The sequence below is a fragment of the Electrona antarctica genome (assembly GCF_951216825.1).
Source record: "Electrona antarctica genome assembly, chromosome: 1".
In the NCBI taxonomy this organism is placed as follows: Eukaryota; Metazoa; Chordata; class Actinopteri; order Myctophiformes; family Myctophidae; genus Electrona; species Electrona antarctica.
In genome coordinates, this window is record NC_136806.1 from 49,552,175 (window position 1) to 49,570,093 (window position 17,919).

At 41.0% G+C, this 17,919-nt stretch overlaps 1 protein-coding gene across 6 annotated transcripts in view; it reads right to left on the reverse strand.

Moving 5' to 3' along the window:
- The window catches only part of gria3b (glutamate receptor, ionotropic, AMPA 3b), a 194,901-nt gene that overhangs the window by 86,775 nt on the left and 90,207 nt on the right, over positions 1–17,919 (reverse strand). For all 6 annotated transcript variants that reach the window (XR_013789992.1, XM_079501011.1, XM_079501013.1 and 3 more), the window contains one exon: positions 18–205. Coding sequence is in view for 5 of the 6 variants with exons in the window: in XM_079501011.1 (XP_079357137.1) it covers positions 18–205 (188 nt within the window). In the remaining variant the exon portion in view is untranslated. The remainder of the gene's footprint in view (positions 1–17; positions 206–17,919) is intronic.

Below are 17,919 nucleotides of genomic sequence, written 5' to 3' on the forward strand. Positions count from 1 at the left end.
TTGCTTGTTCTCCTGACCTGTTCCAGTATGGTGTTGATGCGGCCCAGCTCGCAGTCGATCACGTAGCGCTTCTCCTGCCGCCGGTCCATCTCCTCGATGATGCGCCGGAACTCGGCGGCGTCCGTCGTGCCGCTCACCGAGCGAGCCGTCACCTGCCAGTTGTTGGCCACCGCCGCCTCCATGATGGCCTGGAGGATGGAGAACCCTGGAAAGAGGAGGGGGAGAAAGACAGACAGGATTAGCCACTAACGATTAGCAAGCAGACTTAAAGTCGGACCTATAGCCATCTGCGCTTGGTCAGTTAACGCTTGAAAACATATTAACCGCAATGTCACGGGTTCGATGTTCATGTTTGCAATTATTTGAGATAATCTGAATTATTTCGTCATAATTGTCAATTTGTCATAATTGTTTCCATGTTGAAACATAAAAAAAAGAAAGCAGACTCATCTGAAGTGAGTGCTGTACTGTACTGTACTGTACTGTACTGTACTGTACTGTACTGTACTGTACTGTACTGTACTGTACTGTACTGTACTGTACTGTACTGTACTGTACTGTACTGTACTGTACTAGCCCTCCTCCCTGGCCTGTGTGTGTCCGTGTGTTAGGCTGTGCAACAGTGACACTTGGTGGTGAACAAAAGCTATACTATGTTCATGCTCGGACACAGGGACAGACCCAGCCACACACATAGCTGTCTATAAGAATGGTTGCACCACTCAAAAAAGCGGAAATAGCATATCTACAAGCTTACAACGTGTCACTTTGTGACATGTAAGCTTAAAAATGCAGTTATTATTATTTCAGTTATTTGTCATATCTGCCCCGTGCAAGTTTTCATTGCTTTTTCCAACTCAATTAGTTGCATTGGTGTGGTTTACCTTGAAAACCCTTTTGTCCCGACCCGACCCCTTGGTGCGGTTTGGGCTTAAAGGGCAAAAATAAATGTATTCATAATGTTCCAATTTCCAATGCCAAAAAACACAATGAAATCGTTAATCGCAATTATTTGAGTGACAATGAATCACCAGCTTTAATGTGTAATGGTGACACAGCCTTACTAAAGACTGTAGTATCATAGTCTCACATTAATATCCTAATTATGCAGGAGCTGAAGGGAGTTTAATGTATTCCAGATAGGTTATTGCTTGACTTCAGAGGTCAAAGGTCATCTCATTACAATCTAAAAGCTTTCAAAAGTCCAAAGGCTGCATAATTCAACATGTAGAATTGTGTGTGTGTGTGTGTGTGTGTGTGTGTGTGTGTGTGTGTGAAGTTTGGAGCGTGTGTGTGTGTGAAGTTTGGAGCGTGTGTGTGTGTGTGTGTGTGTGAAGTTTGGAGCGTGTGTGTGTGTGTGTGTGTGTGTGTGTGTGTGTGTGTGTGTGTGTGTGTGTGTGTGTGTGTGTGTGGGGTAAAGTAAGGGTAAAGTTATTTATAAAGCTCTTTTCAAAACCAGTGTGTTTTTAAGGTACGGTCAAAGTAATTTATGAAGCGCCTAGCAAAACAAGTGTTAGCGTAGGCGTACAAAAGAATAACATCACCACATAAACCAGTGGTCCATTATTTATTCTGTTTGAGCCACGGATCCAAAACGGACCCTAAACTAAAGAATATTTTGTTGTCGTTGGATACAAGTTCGTCCAAAATGCCATGCTTTATTGATGTTGGTGCCATTAGGAGAGATAACAAACATTCAATCAAAATAACAATTCTCTAATTGTGTAGACTTCTTGTAAATTAAGTACGATGATTGAACTCTTATGGTGTAAAATTAAAACAAATGGACCCGTAATTTGGTTTCATTTTACACTCTCAAGAGTTAAAGACCAGATTTAACCCCCTCAAGGACCACTGGTTGAGAACCACTGACGTAAAAAAATATAGAAAAAAAATTGAATGGCAGTGAAATGGGATACTGTACTGTGTGTGCGCATGTGTGTTTTCAGTCATTTCAGGATGACATTTTATCACGATGCAACGGAGGTTAAATGGCAGTGAATGGAATCATTGTCTATTAAAAGGCAGTGGGTGATGTTTTTGTGCGTGGCGTCACATGAAATCAGTCGTTCTCAAAGTGAGGTCTGGGGACCGTCAGGGGGTCCTTGAGGGAAAACCTGTTAATATAGCCTCTTCTGCACATTCGCCATTTGAAAATGGCTGATCTACAAGTTCACAATCAGCTGCGATGCAACGTATTGTAAGCTTGTAGAATAGATCTGCTATTTCCAATAATAACTGACAAAGCATTGAATACTTTTAAAACACAAACCTGAGCTGAACTAAACCATGACATCGGGGCTCCTCCTCGGAGGGTTATACCAACTCAATTAAAGATAAGACAATGAAAGATTCAGCCGGGCCAGTTGGTGGGAGAGATCATTATGCCGCAGAGAGGGAGCGACGCACGTCTAATGATTAATTCACACGTGAAATATTTCCATTTAACGGAGCACTCAGAAACACTATGGTAAAATGACACACCACAAAATGAATAATGCCACCACCCCGTTTCTGTGGGGATAGATTGCGCACGCACGCACGCACACATGCACACGCACACGCACACACACACACACACACACACACACACACACACACACACACACACACACACACACACACACACACACACACACACACACACCGAAATTAAAAGGCTCGACTCTCAACTCTGTATAATATATGGACGCAGAGAGTGAACATGAATCCCCTTAATGGAAATCAAGCGCAGGGGTACGGGCTTTTCATCAAAAGCCACGGACAATGCAATTATTTTCCAAATCTAGCCATAATAAGTGGCCCTTTTTGTAACATTCTGTTCACATTCTGCGAGCTGTCTTTTGTCTAATAATGCAGTCTGAAGCAGATACTCGAGAGAAGTTGCAGTGACAGCAGAACGGCGGGGAAACTTGCTCACTGGCACGTTGGCACACAGTGGAAATGCTGATCTCACATAACGATTAATATTACCGCAACGGACAGATTTGGTCATCGGGTATTATGCAAATTATGCCCAACCGTCTGAGCTGCATTGGCCAAAGAAAAGCTTGTCATAATGTTTTGTGTATGCCACTTTTCTATACAGCCTTATCTCAATGAAGCGGCTGCAGAGAGCAAAAAATACAGAGACCAGCTACAACAACAAAGGACACTTCATCCCTCTCTCTCTCTCTCTCTCTGTCTGTCTGTCTCACTCTCTTCATTCTGCATTTCCGCCATTACCATTTCCTGCGAATGGTTTTACTGAAATTGATTGATATTGGAACATAAAATTGTAAAGGAATAAACCATTGTGGTCCTTAAAAGGTCCTCAAGTAGCCTTTTCCTTGTGCAGCAATGCTTATTAAAGCTGCTATAAGCATTAATATGTCAACTTTAATGACCTATTTTTTTTCTTTTTTTTGTATTCAGACAGCCAGCAATGGGTAGAACGCTCCCAAAGAAAATGTAGTCTCTGTGACACATCTAGGGGCCGCAATCTGCATTCAAAGATGTTCCTTGAAGCTTTGTCATTGGTCGAAAAAAACCCGGTCGCAATGACTAACCAATCAGGAAGTACACAGGCAAATCGACCAATGACAAAGCGTGTAGAAAAATCTTTGAATGTAGATTGCGGCCCCTAGATGTGTCACAGAGACTACATTTGTTTTGGGAGCGTTCTACTCATTGCATGTCTGAATAAAAAAATAAAAAAAAATAAAAAGGTCATTCAAATGTTGACATAATATTTCTTATAGCAGCTTTAAAGGACCACTTCACCACTTTTCAATCTATCTTCATATAATAGGTCCTCACTAATAATATTTTTTCTACTCCCTCTGTGTCTCATAGGAGGGCTGTGGGCAGTTCAGAAACCGTCTTCCAGTGACATCATCGATGGGGAATACAAGCTAATAGAAACTGCAGGCTTTCTAGTCCTGAAAAGTTGCAATGCGAAAATGGAAGCCATCATTCTCACGATAATGAAAATCTAAACATTTTTGTAAAAATATCTGCCTAATGATGATGTCACTGGAAGACGGTTTCTAAACTGCCCACAACCCTCCTATGAGACACAGACTGAGTAGAAAACAATCGTGCCATTTTATCATGATTATTAGTGAGGACCTATTATATGAAGATAGGTTGAAAAGTGGTGAAGTGGTCCTTTAACCAGTTGAACCCAATACATAGCAAAACCTGACCCGAGTTGGCTCTGTGCTTGGTCCACTCACTCTGTAAGGTCAGGTGGGGGCCTCTTGGTCCACTCACTCTGTAAGGTCAGGTGGGGGCCTCTTGCACAAAATATCTTCGCCAAAAGTAGCCGATCTAAAAACCTCACAACACGTCAAGTTGCAACACATTGAGTGAGCTTGTAGACCAATTACTTTGGGCGAGCGTTCTAAACTGAATAGGGATATTCTGGTGAACGTAAGGATCCGCGATTTGAGTCATGACCCTGCCGCAGTGCGGAACTGTGCCGTGCCACGTTGTGCCACCCTGTCTGTCTGGAGGTGCATGACCTTTTAGGTGAGAGCCTCCGTGAGCTGGAAACACGGACCTCAAGGAAAAGAGACGCTTGGTACAGCCTGTAAATAAGCTAAGAGAGACCCTACGGCTGTGCCGTTTGTGAAACAAGCTTCTAAATATCTGAAACACTTTACTTGTACTTCTTTCCTGCATTGATCTCCTTACTCCTCCCTTTCTTTGATTTTTCTTGGAAAAATGACACTATGGGAACTAAATCTTACCCACTTTTTTTACTTGTAAAACTGTGATGTGACAATAAGGCTGATTCTGATGGTTATCCACTCTGTGTCTGGAGACACGGGCCTGTCAGACCTCAAGGTTATCCGACCACAGCGAAGCTGTTATCAGTCCATGCGTGCGTGCGTGCGTGCGTGCGTGCGTGCGTGCGTGCGTGCGTATATCACAAACCGCTGGACTGATCAGCATCAAATTAGAGTACGCTAGGCACATATGCTTAACACTTTCTGAAATATTTCACTTTAATTAAATGTTATTGTTATTAACCGGCCCGGGCTGAAATCTGGAAAGATATGACATATAGACGACTGACGTCACAGATGGCTGGTGACAATTAAAGACGAAGATGAAGTTGAAGATTCCCATGGAAGCCATGGATGTATCAAACCAGAGCTTGGGCCTTACCTAAAAGCCATGGATGTACCAAACCAGAGCTTGGGCCTTACCTAAAAGCCATGGATGTACCAAACCAGAGCTTGGGCCTTACCTAAAAGGTAAGGTACATCCATGGAAGCCATGGATGTACCAAACCAGAGCTTGGGCCTTACCTAAAAGTATTTACTAGGACGTCATATCGTTGCTGTCTGGCAGAAACCTCTTATCTCCCTATTGTAACTGTTTGTTCATAAATTAATGCCATGGCTTGATCATACTAATTAAAAGTAGCAGATATACAAGCTCGAAACGAGGCACCTTTTGAGCTTCGATACGTTTTAATTACTTTTGCTAATTTTTTTGCTGGACATAATGAGGTTTCCACCTGACCGAGACGATACCGTATTGGTTGAATATATTGTTCGTAGTCACATGAATAGTGAACTTCTATACTAAAAACTAAAAAGCCCATAAAAGGTTATCCTTGACAAAAGCGGACAAAGTGAAAACATCTGTGCTTCCATTCATCATGACTTTTACATGAAGACAACGTTGCAGATCCTCTCCATGCATTAAAACTCTCAAAGCGTACGCCATGTCCTGCAGATAAGGTAAAACTTCCAGGACGAGGCTTTAAAACAACACGGATGCATTATTCATTTTCATGAGGCATACGCACAGAGCCCTCATCCACCGCAAGCCAACTGGATATAGCAGGGCTCTCTCTTCCTGACAGCGAAAGCCTCTCACATTAGATGTCATGCAGATGAACTGGGTCAGAAATGGTCTCCATTGGCCTGGACAGAGTTGAGACGGAGGACAGTAAATGTAACAAACTGCTGGAGCATTTAGACACACTAAATCACGCTGGATGTGCATCGTGATTGCTCAGCTGGTATTGTGTGCAATATGCAGGTATACACATGTGTGTATACGCACGCATGCACACACAGTATATACTGTATGAGGCATCTAAAATCTATTTTCATTTTGTTCTATACAATCAATGATGCCTCTTCTGCTGATAAACAGCCAGAGTATTTATGAAACTGTCCCAAGCATGAATCCTTTAATAACATTTTAGTTTGTCACGTAATTAAAAAATAAATTCTTAACGAGAAGCAAAACATTAACACTTTCCAGGGTTCCACCGCGCGTAATACGCTAAACCCGCTATTTGTTTTATGTGTTTAATTCGCTGTATTTTAATTAAAAATAAACTGCGGCTTTGTCGCGGACCTGGTGACGAGGCCGTCACGTTATGACGACGAAACCGGAAATCAACCCATGCTCTGGGCTGCTAGGGCTTCTGGGAAATTGAGCCCAATGCAAGTGAGCGAGGGGGTAGGGACAATCTTGGCTCGCTTTGCTCTTTGTCTGTGACCCGGATCAAGGAAGTGGCTTTTTTGTCGGCTCAATAACAAATGCTGGGAGTGTTTACTAGCGGTTTTTCATGGATCAAAAGCGCAAATACTTCGGCGTATGCGTATGCTGCAAAGGTAATAAAACAATCTAGGCAGCGTAGAATATTTGATTAAATAGCGGGGAATGCGGGTTATGCCGGCAACGTGTTAATAATTCTGATGGGCATCGTGTATAGCTTTCATTTTGAATGTGTTGGTTCGTGCACCACTCTATCTTCACCGGCCTTGCAGGGCAAACCCTGATCTGTGGAGGAACAATTGGATTCATTTAAGATTCACTGAAGATTCCATGCCTGCCTAGTTTTTACATTTGTATGGAAATTAAGTGATGGAATCTGGCAGGGGTAAATAGTCTTTTGCAGAAATCGATTGCTTTGACTTTATTTTGACTCCATTTATTTTCCTCCATAAATCGATTGCACACCCTTTATGTCTGTGTCATGGTTAAAACAATATTGAACCAATGAAAAGTATTAAAAAGTACTTCTGACAAAACCAGCTAACTCCATTGGACCCTCAAACTGTCTGCTGAAGCAGCTCACTCCACCCCCTCTCCCCCTCATGCAAGTATCTGTATCTCCAGAGGAGGCAAGCTTTTGTGCGTCACGGAAGGGGACGTTCAGTAGGCCAATCAGAGGCAATGTAAACGTTTGTTTCCTCATGCCAATAAAGCTCCTTTGGATTTAATTGATAAGTTCAGGAAAAGACGAGCTGTGATTGGCCAGTAGTTGAGTGGCAACTACTGTGACTTCCTCCTTACGCTGGACACACATATGGCTCCAACGATTTTTTTTTAGATCTATGGTCACAATACCAACTTTGAAGAGGCAGTATTGCTTTGTTAAATTTTTGTTTTGTTTTATAAAAAAATATATAGTTTTTTCATTTCCTGAAAAATGAACATTTGGGAGTTAGCTGGTTCCTGCCTGACAGCAGAAATATATCCTAGAACACAAGATGGAGGAAATCCTTAGTGAACACAGCAAGGACCTGACAACAGCAACTCAGCTGACACCGACCGCTCCATCTTTTTCATTGTATCCTCCTCACTGGAGACTATAAATCAAACAAAAAGCAGTCCAGACCAAAATGTTCCATGCTTAGGTAAAATAATATTGTCGCACCTACAGTATAATCAGAAGAGCCAGAACGATGCATCAGTCGGGCTGAGAGCGGCAATTATTTTACCTTTTTGACAACATCAATATCGGCAATTAATATTTTTGGGGTGTCATTATATGTAGACAATGTTCAAAAGTCTTTAGAAATGTTCAAAATGAGCACATCTACAAGCTCAGGTGTCTCAATGAGACATGTTGTGTGTGACCTTGTGGATCAATATTCCTTCCCACTATAGAAAAACATTTTCAAATCGATTAGAATTGATTTTTTCTTTTTTTCTCTCTCACAATTGATAGGCCTTTTGCAGACACTCTTAATCCAGAGCCATTTACAACAAGCAAGAACAACACAAGGTAATACATCAAATGCATAGAAATAATTATCTAAGATCACAAGTAAACTAAGAACCTATATCGTCCGTCTAACAGTAGAATATCCAACATCAGTAGTCGGTGATGGTCTAGGACTCCAAAATCAGAACCAATCAGGTTGATAACAATCAGGTGGTGGGCTAACAGCGAGGAGGATTGGCCTACCTATGGAACAGAATAGATGAAGGGTTTTACGCGGGTCACTCAAGGCCTCGGTCGCAGAATTTGCTCAGCCGCGCGTGGTAAATCATTATCAATAAGACCTTGCCCTTGCCAGCGCATGCAAGATTTATGCCTGCCACTCTCTCCGCTCCTGGGCCTCCAGCCATTTTCAGCATTAGCTGATCAATGGATTCAGCCTCCGAAAACCGTGATGGGGAGTCCTCGTAAAAAAAAAAACGTGCCCGTGCAAGCAGGCTGCGCTTTATATATTTATTTCCAACATGGAGGAAAGCTATAAATCGCGTTCCTCCGCCTAGCTCCTCGAGCCCGGGAGGAGCCTTACAGCTGTGTTGCATCTAGAAATGTAATACAGTCAACTACATAAATTCTGGAAGACAACAACAAGATTTCCTTATCAGCATCTATAAATCCCCATGCGGCAGCGGCGCTACCAATGCAGTGGCACGGGGATGCTTTCGCTGATCACGCTGCTCAGCGCATCATCATCCCACATAGAGACAGGCGCGTTTAATATGCTCGACAAAATGACAGCGTACGCACACACGCACACACGCACACACACACACACACACACACACACACACACGATGATGTTTGATTATACAGTATATTGCTCCATTGTGGTTGGTTGGGTCGTAATCTCAGTTTATACTGTGAATTTGTTGACACGCAATGCTGCCTAACACGTGTCGGCATGTGCGTGCATGTGTGTACTGTATGTACACACCCACACAAATGTATGCAGTGTACGGTAGTGTACAGTGCTTGTGGAGTAGAGCTGGGTCGATGTTTTAATATCCGTCCGACCAAGGTCTGGGTGATAATAGCGGCTCTACAAATTGCTTGTAGACTAGCTATTGTTATGCCACGATTGTACAATGAAGTATAATACAGGGACTCAGACTAATCCATTTCAGTTAGTATAAAAAAATATATAATAATAGTTTGTTGTGATTATATATATATATATATATATATATATATATATATATATATTGCTCTAGTCTTCATGTCTTTATGTATGATGTATGTACATTTTCTTGTTCTTTGTGTTATGTCAAATGTGTGTATATGTGTTCTGCATACTTGGCTGCTGGGTCGCAAGACAAATTTCAGTGTGAACTGACAATAAAGTACTATATATATATATATATATATATATATATATATAAATAAATAAATAAAACGTGCTTTGTAAAAACGTGCTTCTCTATTATTTGGTTATTGCATTGGTACTAAATATCGGTTTAGCAATTTTTTTCAGTTAATTGCGCAGCTCCCGCACTCCACTGCAGCCCTGCCGCCGACGAACACGGGAGGTGAACTCCCGAGAAAACGAGCTTTCCTTCTTCAATCCGACTGGTTTTACAATGTAACAATCATGCTGTAACGTAGACATGCAGCACCGCAGGCAGCCACCACTTAAACCCCAGCATCCGTATTGTGGGGAAAGCTTTTGCTGAAAATAGCAGATCTACAAGCTCACACAGCGTACAATCAAGCCCTGTTTTATGGTGTCGTGCGTCCACAATAGCCGATCTACAAGCTTGCATCGCGATGCGTCGATTAGCTATTTAATTTTTTATATATATACTGTATATAATAAAAGTCCTGACGTCACTCACTCTTCCCATGGTTTCCGCTGGTTCGCAGACGTTTTTCTCTATGGAGAATAACATGGGGTCATCTTAAAATCGTCTCATAGAGGAACTGTATGTTATGGAAAAACTAACGTTCATACTTAGACTACAAGAGGATAAGTTGTATAAAAAGTGGGAGAAGTGGGATCTCTTCTCTCAGCCTAGCGATAATGCAAGAGGATTTCAATGAATGTATCTTGTAATATGAAAAATGCAGCTTTGTCCTTTGTTTTTTGTTTTTGTCTTCCTCTTTTTGTTCTTTTTTTTTCGTATTGTCCTTTTGTTTTGTTTTGTTGTCTGTCTTTTCATCAATAAAAATTAAGAATTGTGGTCCAAAAATAAACAAACTCAGTGATATTGTCGGGCAGGTGTCTCTGTATCGTTGACGACAGTCAGTCAGTCAGTCATATTTGTCTGTTCTACCAAAATAAAGATGCCAGATTCAAAGTGGTTAATGTGATACATGGAAAATATCAAGTACGGTATGAGAGAAACCCAATGGAAAGAATGTCCCAATGGAAGTCAACTTTTACTACTACTAGCCTACTACTACCGCCATCAGCCTCATAGAGGAGGAGAAGGAGACGTAGTAGAAGAAGGGCTATTTTGGAACCCCTTTTGGTGTTAGCTATTGAAAAATAGCAGATCTACAAGTTCATAGCGCGCCACCGAGTGGCGCGCTATGAACTTGTAGGTCTGCTATTTTTTTTAAATCGTGAAAATGTGCCTCAAATCTTTTGAGCACCACTGATGCAGAAACATGAGGACATTTTTTAAATTTCGACGTCAGGCCTAAATGGGTTAAACAAAACCTATTCAGTGTGTGGCTTAGCCTGTGAGGACACTATAGTTCGACCCCCCGTCTCCTCTACACTCTCCTATCAGAGAAATAAAGCACACAAAGGCAAAGAATAACGTAAAAAAAAAAGAAATCATATTTACATGTACTGTACTTTCAATCGCAAACTACAGAATCGCTTGTGTGAGCAGGAAAATAAACTATGCATGTGCATCATTGTGCAACTACGCAACTTTGCACCACTGCTCTGAAAATAGATATTGATTAATACATGCCATAATCTTTAATACTACAGTACAATGGTTATAGCCATGGTGTTTTATTATGGCCATCAACTACATTATTCTTTGATGGACATACGCCGATTTGTACAAGGCTATACTGTATATTGCAATCTAAATGAGAAAAGCATAGAATATACGTTGTAGCAATGTAGAAGCCATTGCATAGATTAAAAACAAGCTTCCTGTAAATTACTCACAGAATATAATATAATATATTATATTCTGTGAGTAATTTACAGGAAGCTTGTTTTTAATGTTGCACAGACAGCCTATATTATAGGCCTAAAGTGACATTATGTCTGTGCAACATTCAAATTATGAATCGATCATTTCATTTGAATAGGGTTTCCAAAGCCAAACGTTGAATAAGCCTGCATTTAAACTTAAATTAGCATTCAGAACTAAGGGCTGTGAAAAGTGTGAATCTTCTCACGATTCGATTCCGATTCTTGGGGTCACGAATCACGATTAGATTAAAAATCGATTCTCATTTAAAATGTCCCAATCTGAGTGATCCCATAGTAGTAGTAGTAAGTAAAATCCCATTCTTGGCTTTGATGGTATCTTGTTCGAATCTATTTGATGCAGAAACACAACATAATTGCCTTGATGCAAGTCACAAGTTGTTTGCACAAAGTTAGGTAGCAAGCTATGGGGGAAAAATATAATGCTGCTGGTATATATTCTATTCTTGCGCTCTCTTCCTTTCTTTAATCTTTTTATGTATTTTATCATTATTCTACTGTATTATCTATGCTGCTGCATTGTCTGAAGGAAGCCAAACAAAAAGAGTTTACTCTTATGTACCTGTACACAAGATGTAACAATAAAGTACAACCTTAATTGAACCCTTGAAGACCCATGCTGTTGGATTTAAGGGGTTCAACTGAACAGGCTGAGAATGGTGTTACTCTAACGCCAGTCTGGCAGCGTCTGAAATGAGGGACGGGAAATGATAGAGATCAGAGGAAATCCCACAAAGCCTGCAATTCCCCTTTTAAAATTCGACATCAGAGCAGTGATATAGTCGCTACTGGTCCGAGTCTATCATCAATCTCAAAAGGGAGAAGATGATGGCCTGTGTGTTTTGAAGCCGCGGGTTATACCGGGGTTGAGATAGGACCGTAGCGTAGAGTAGCATAGCATGCAGACTGCAGCTATAAGTGAGAGCTGCAGTCCTCTTCTTGGTCTGTGAACCGGATCGTAACAGGATGAGGTTTGAAGCGTCACCCGTGGCGGCTCAGCTGTAATTGAATTGAGTTGCATCTAATCTCATCGCCCAGTGCCTTCGGTTCCTAGCCTCTCATTAGAGTTCAGAGTAGACTGTCACAGGCTTCCATCTCCCTCGCTCACACTCACCCTTTGCTCCCCTCCCGTCACAGCGGGCCGCAGCTAACTAGCCAAATCACAAAGCACAAATTGCGCATTTTTCTCTGCATACACCCCGGCTCCTGCCAGCAGCAGCCGACTGCCAGCAATGCATTTCTAATATGGCTATTGCAGACTCGTACAGTTCCACTGGCGGCGTTGCGATACACCTTGACACATTCATCTTACCTAAGAGTAAAATGTAAATACGGTCTAGACACTCTCTCCCCCCTTTAGTAAGCACACTGACCGAGAAATGAGGCGCGGCAACAGCGGCGACGTGGTAAGGCTTCACTCCAGATGAATGGCCTCGGCACACACGGGGCACCAACACAAGGAGTGATACGACAAAGTCAATTTGAACTCTTTTCTGAAGGATCAAACGATAAAGTGTAGATGTGAAACAGAGATCGAGACGGTTAAGCCGACTGTAACGTGGCTTCGATTGTCAATCCTGTGGTAGAATGAGGCTCCGAGGCAGGCCGTAACGCCCTGATGAGCACTGTCCAGAGGGTCCTAAACGGACAGACATCTTACACCAGTCATTCCCATCCTGTGGGCCAGGGCCCATTGGTGGGCCGTGACCACATTGCAATAGGGTTGTCACAATTATTACATAATCGTCTAATCGCAATAATATGAGATAATTGCGTACTATTGTTATAATCGTCATAATCCTTTCCATGTTGAAAAATGTTCATACATAAAAAAGCAGAAATAGCAGATCTACAAGTGTACAACGCGTCACTTTGTGACGCTTTGTAAGCTTGCAGATCAGCTATTTCAGTATACAATTCATAAAAATGGAATTTCTTGGTACATTTCATATCTGCCATGTGCACATTATTATTATGAAGCCTAGATATGGCAAACAGAAATGTAATGTCTATTCATATTAAATGTTCCAATTGCCAATGCCAAAAACACAATTTCTGTAAATGGTTAATCACAATTATTTGTGTACATTTAATCGTCAACTTAAATGTGTAATGGTTACAGCGAGTTTAAAAGAGTGAGTTTTCTTTGTGATAACAATATATATGAACTACTAGTATACTATGTTAGTTCTATTGATCCAAGCCACAGTCGATTGACCAATAAAATAAACATGCTCTGAAAAGGCACAACGTTATAGAATGTATACAATCAAACAGTCGAAGGCCTGCAGTGCAGAAATGGGTCTTCAACAAGGACTTAAAGGCCTCTAGTGAGGGAGCAGAGCGGATATGGAGGGGCAGGTTTTCCAGAGTCTAGGAGGGGCAGGTTGTTCCAGAGTCTAGGTGGGCCAGCCGCTGCAAAGGCCCGGTCACCTCTGGTCTTACAGCAATAGCGTGGAGCTCAGTCAAGAGTAACACGGCAGCCGAATGCATGACCGAGCGGGAGATTTCCAAGTGGGCCCTGGTCCAGAGAGGGTTGAGAACCGCTGTCTTAGACTGGAGTGGAACCACTGGCACTGTGCCAGCAACGACGACACACACTGTGACAATGCTGCTCCATCACACTTCCTGTTTCCCGCCTGGTGTGCTGCATCTTATTATGAGATGTACAGTAATAGCATGCCATTGTTTTATAGCAAATTGCACATGATTGTAAGTAATGGTAAAGGCCTATGGTGTGCACTCTGCATTTATATAGCGCCTTTTATCCAAACTGATTTAAGAAGATAAAAGGTTAGCCAATGGAATACAACCAGTACACCCTAAGGACTACTATCTGTGCGGAGTAGACCGCTATACCTAAATCTGAGGCTTTTTTTGGTATACTATTGAAATTGTTTTGAGAAAAGAATGCTGCTATTTGTCCCAAAATGACTGCAAAAGAAGATTTGTTTCAAAAAGCTTTATACCCTGTATATATACTGTATATAACATGGATATATCAACGCAATGTGACATATCTATGTTTACACTATGCTGTAGCCTACCCCCTCCGACTGTATACATTTCCTCCATTTTAAACCGTTTTATTATATTTTGACACTTGTTTTGGTCATGTCAATGTATGTTTTATCAAGCTCCTTTGAATTGAATTGATTTATATTGTTCGTTAGATTCGTCCATTCACACACACAGCGGAGGAAACCCTGCTCCATGCGCACCGACCTGCTCATCAGCAGCACCGTCTCGCTCAAGGACACTTCAACACAAAGTTATCCAATTTTGGGCGGGAACCCCTTTTGGTGTTAGCATTATGTTATGCTTTGGCTATTGAAAAATAGCAGATCTACAAGCTCATAGCGCGCCACCGAGTGGCGCGCTACGAGCTTGTAGGTCTGCTATTTTTGAAAAATCGAAGAACGACTGACATAGAAACATAGCTTTTTCAGAAAACTGTCAGGATGTAGAAGACATTTTTAGAATCTGATCTCAGGTCTAAATGGGTTATAATACAATAAATAACTAGAACCGTTCACGGTATTTCTGGCTGATTTTCTGTCATTGCACACGTACTCGTGAAAGGACTGCGACAGGAAGACGTGGAACTAACGACGTGAGCTCCGTTCAAATCAACAGTGTATTATGTGATAATGTTTGTTTATGAAACGGTGGTAAAAGGTTAATGCTCTGTTATATTATGATTGTAATCACTGCTGTAGTGTTTGTTCAGTAACAGGTTAATGCTGTTATATTATGATTGTAATCACTGCTGTAGTGTTTGTTCAGTAACGGGTTAATGCTGTTATATTATGATTGTAATCACTGCTGTAGTGTTTGTTCAGTAACAGGTTAATGCTCTGTTATATTATGACTGTAATCATTGCTGTAGTGTTTGTTCAGTAACAGGTGAATGCTCTGTTATATGATGATTGTAATCATTGCTGTAGTGTTTGTTCAGTAACAGGTTAATGCTGTTATATTATGATTGTAATCACTGCTGTAGTGTTTGTTCAGTAACAGGTTAATGCTGTTATATTATGATTGTAATCACTGCTGTAGTGTTTGTTCAGTAACAGGTTCATGCTCTGTTATATTATGACTGTAATCATTGCTGTAGTGTTTGTTCAGTAACAGGTCAATGCTCTGTTATATTATGATTGTAATCATTGCTGTAGTGTTTGTTCAGTAACAGGTCAATGCTCTGTTATATTATGACTGTAATCATTGCTGTAGTGTTTGTTCAGTAACAGGTCAATGCTCTGTTATATTATGACTGTAATCATTGCTGTAGTGTTTGTTCAGTAACAGGTCAATGCTCTGTTATATTATGATTGTAATCATTGCTGTAGTGTTTGTTCAGTAACAGGTCAATGCTCTGTTATATTATGACTGTAATCATTGCTGTAGTGTTTGTTCAGTAACAGGTCAATGCTCTGTTATATTATGACTGTAATCATTGCTGTAGTGTTTGTTCAGTAACAGGTCAATGCTCTGTTATATTATGACTGTAATCATTGCTGTAGTGTTTGTTCAGTAACAGGTCAATGCTCTGTTATATTATGACTGTAATCATTGCTGTAGTGTTTGTTCAGTAACAGGTTCATGCTCTGTTATATTATGACTGTAATCATTGCTGTAGTGTTTGTTCAGTAACAGGTCAATGCTCTGTTATATTATGATTGTAATCATTGCTGTAGTGTTTGTTCAGTAACAGGTCAATGCTCTGTTATATTATGACTGTAATCATTGCTGTAGTGTTTGTTCAGTAACAGGTCAATGCTCTGTTATATTATGACTGTAATCATTGCTGTAGTGTTTGTTCAGTAACAGGTCAATGCTCTGTTATATTATGACTGTAATCATTGCTGTAGTGTTTGTTCAGTAACAGGTCAATGCTCTGTTATATTATGACTGTAATCATTGCTGTAGTGTTTGTTCAGTAACAGGTCAATGCTCTGTTATATTATGACTGTAATCACTGCTGTAGTGTTTGTTCAGTAACAGGTTAATGCTGTTATATTATGACTGTAATCATTGCTGTAGTGTTTGTTCAGTAACAGGTTAATACTCTGTTATATTATGACTGTAATCATTGCTGTAGTGTTTGTTCAGTAACAGGTTAATACTCTGTTATATTATGACTGTAATCATTGCTGTAGTGTTTGTTCAGTAACAGGTCAATGCTCTGTTATATTATGATTGTAATCACTGCTGTAGTGTTTGTTCAGTAACAGGTTAATGCTGTTATATTATGATTGTAATCACTGCTGTAGTGTTTGTTCAGTAACAGGTCAATGCTCTGTTATATTATGACTGTAATCATTGCTGTAGTGTTTGTTCAGTAACAGGAGTCTCCTCGTCTCTCCAGCACTTTAGTAAATCTCTGTTTGCTCTTTGTTGTTATCGTTTTACTTCCAGTTGCACATCGTTGTCCGTATCCGTCCTGTGTTTCTTAACCGCATTGATGCCATGGCAACTGCATTTCTACCATGAGATCAATGTAATCTGTATCTAAATAGAAAAAAATAGATCAGGTCAGGATACCAATTTTATCCAATCAGGAGTGGGAAACCGAAAAAAAGATAATAGCATTTTGGAGCCTGTTGATCTGCTACTTCTTAAATAATGTTTTGGACATACAGTATGAGACAGAGATGATATAGAGCTACCTGGGTCGCCGATAGACGAGTGGTTAAAGGGATAGTTCAGATTTTTTTTAACTTAAGCTGTATGAAATCCTTGTCATTAATATAGTGGTTGCAACTGTATTAATTGATTGCCCGAGTCCCGTGGTGGGAGTTCTGCTCTGGTTTTGGTGAAATATTAAGTATAGTTCCGGTCATTTTGTGGGGGGCACAGGGGGCCACGCATCAAAAGTAAATTAATCCGCAAAACTAACGTCATTTGTATGTTGACCTATTTCTCAAATATTAGTGCAACTTTCGTTCAACTTTGACCCCTCTATCACATGGAACTATTTTTTGGGCGTAGTGATATGGACACAAAAAACATAGTTCCGTGTGATAGTGGGGTCAAAGTTGAACGAAAGTTGCAATAATATTTTAGAAATAGGTCCCCCCACAAAATGACCGGAACAATCGGAGTGTTACGGTGCTTACCACCAGACAGCGAGTCAAGGGTTCGATTCCCGAGCCCCGTTGGACTTCACTGCATGTCTCTCCCCAACTCTCTATCACCCAGTGTCCTGTCTCTCTTCACACACTTATTTTACAAAAAATTATAATACTCACTTACACCCCCTTTAAGAGCGTGATACACACATTGGACCCCAATGCCACCCGGCATGCTGCGACAGCTTCATTTACTTCTATAAGTTGGCCAGCCACCATCCAGACTGTCAACACTTAACGGCGTCCGTGAGTCTGCACTAATGAGCGCATTATTCCCAAAGATGCTTCATCTCCATTGTCTACCGATGAAACCAAAATAAATAGCTATTTAGGGGATGATGGGTGTTTACCTCGGAGCCAGGCAGCCTGGAGTCTGCACATCCAGACCATCGTGGGTGTTTACCTCGGAGTCAGGCAGCCTGGAGTCTGCACATCCAGACCATCGTGGGTGTGAAGGACTGAAAGACCAGGCAGAAACCTTGCATGTCCATATCGTAGACGTCATATCTCCATATTTTTACTTTTGCTGGGTTTTTTTTCTCCGTAAATTAATGCCCTTACTTGATCACACTACGTACAGCATCAGAAGTAGCAGA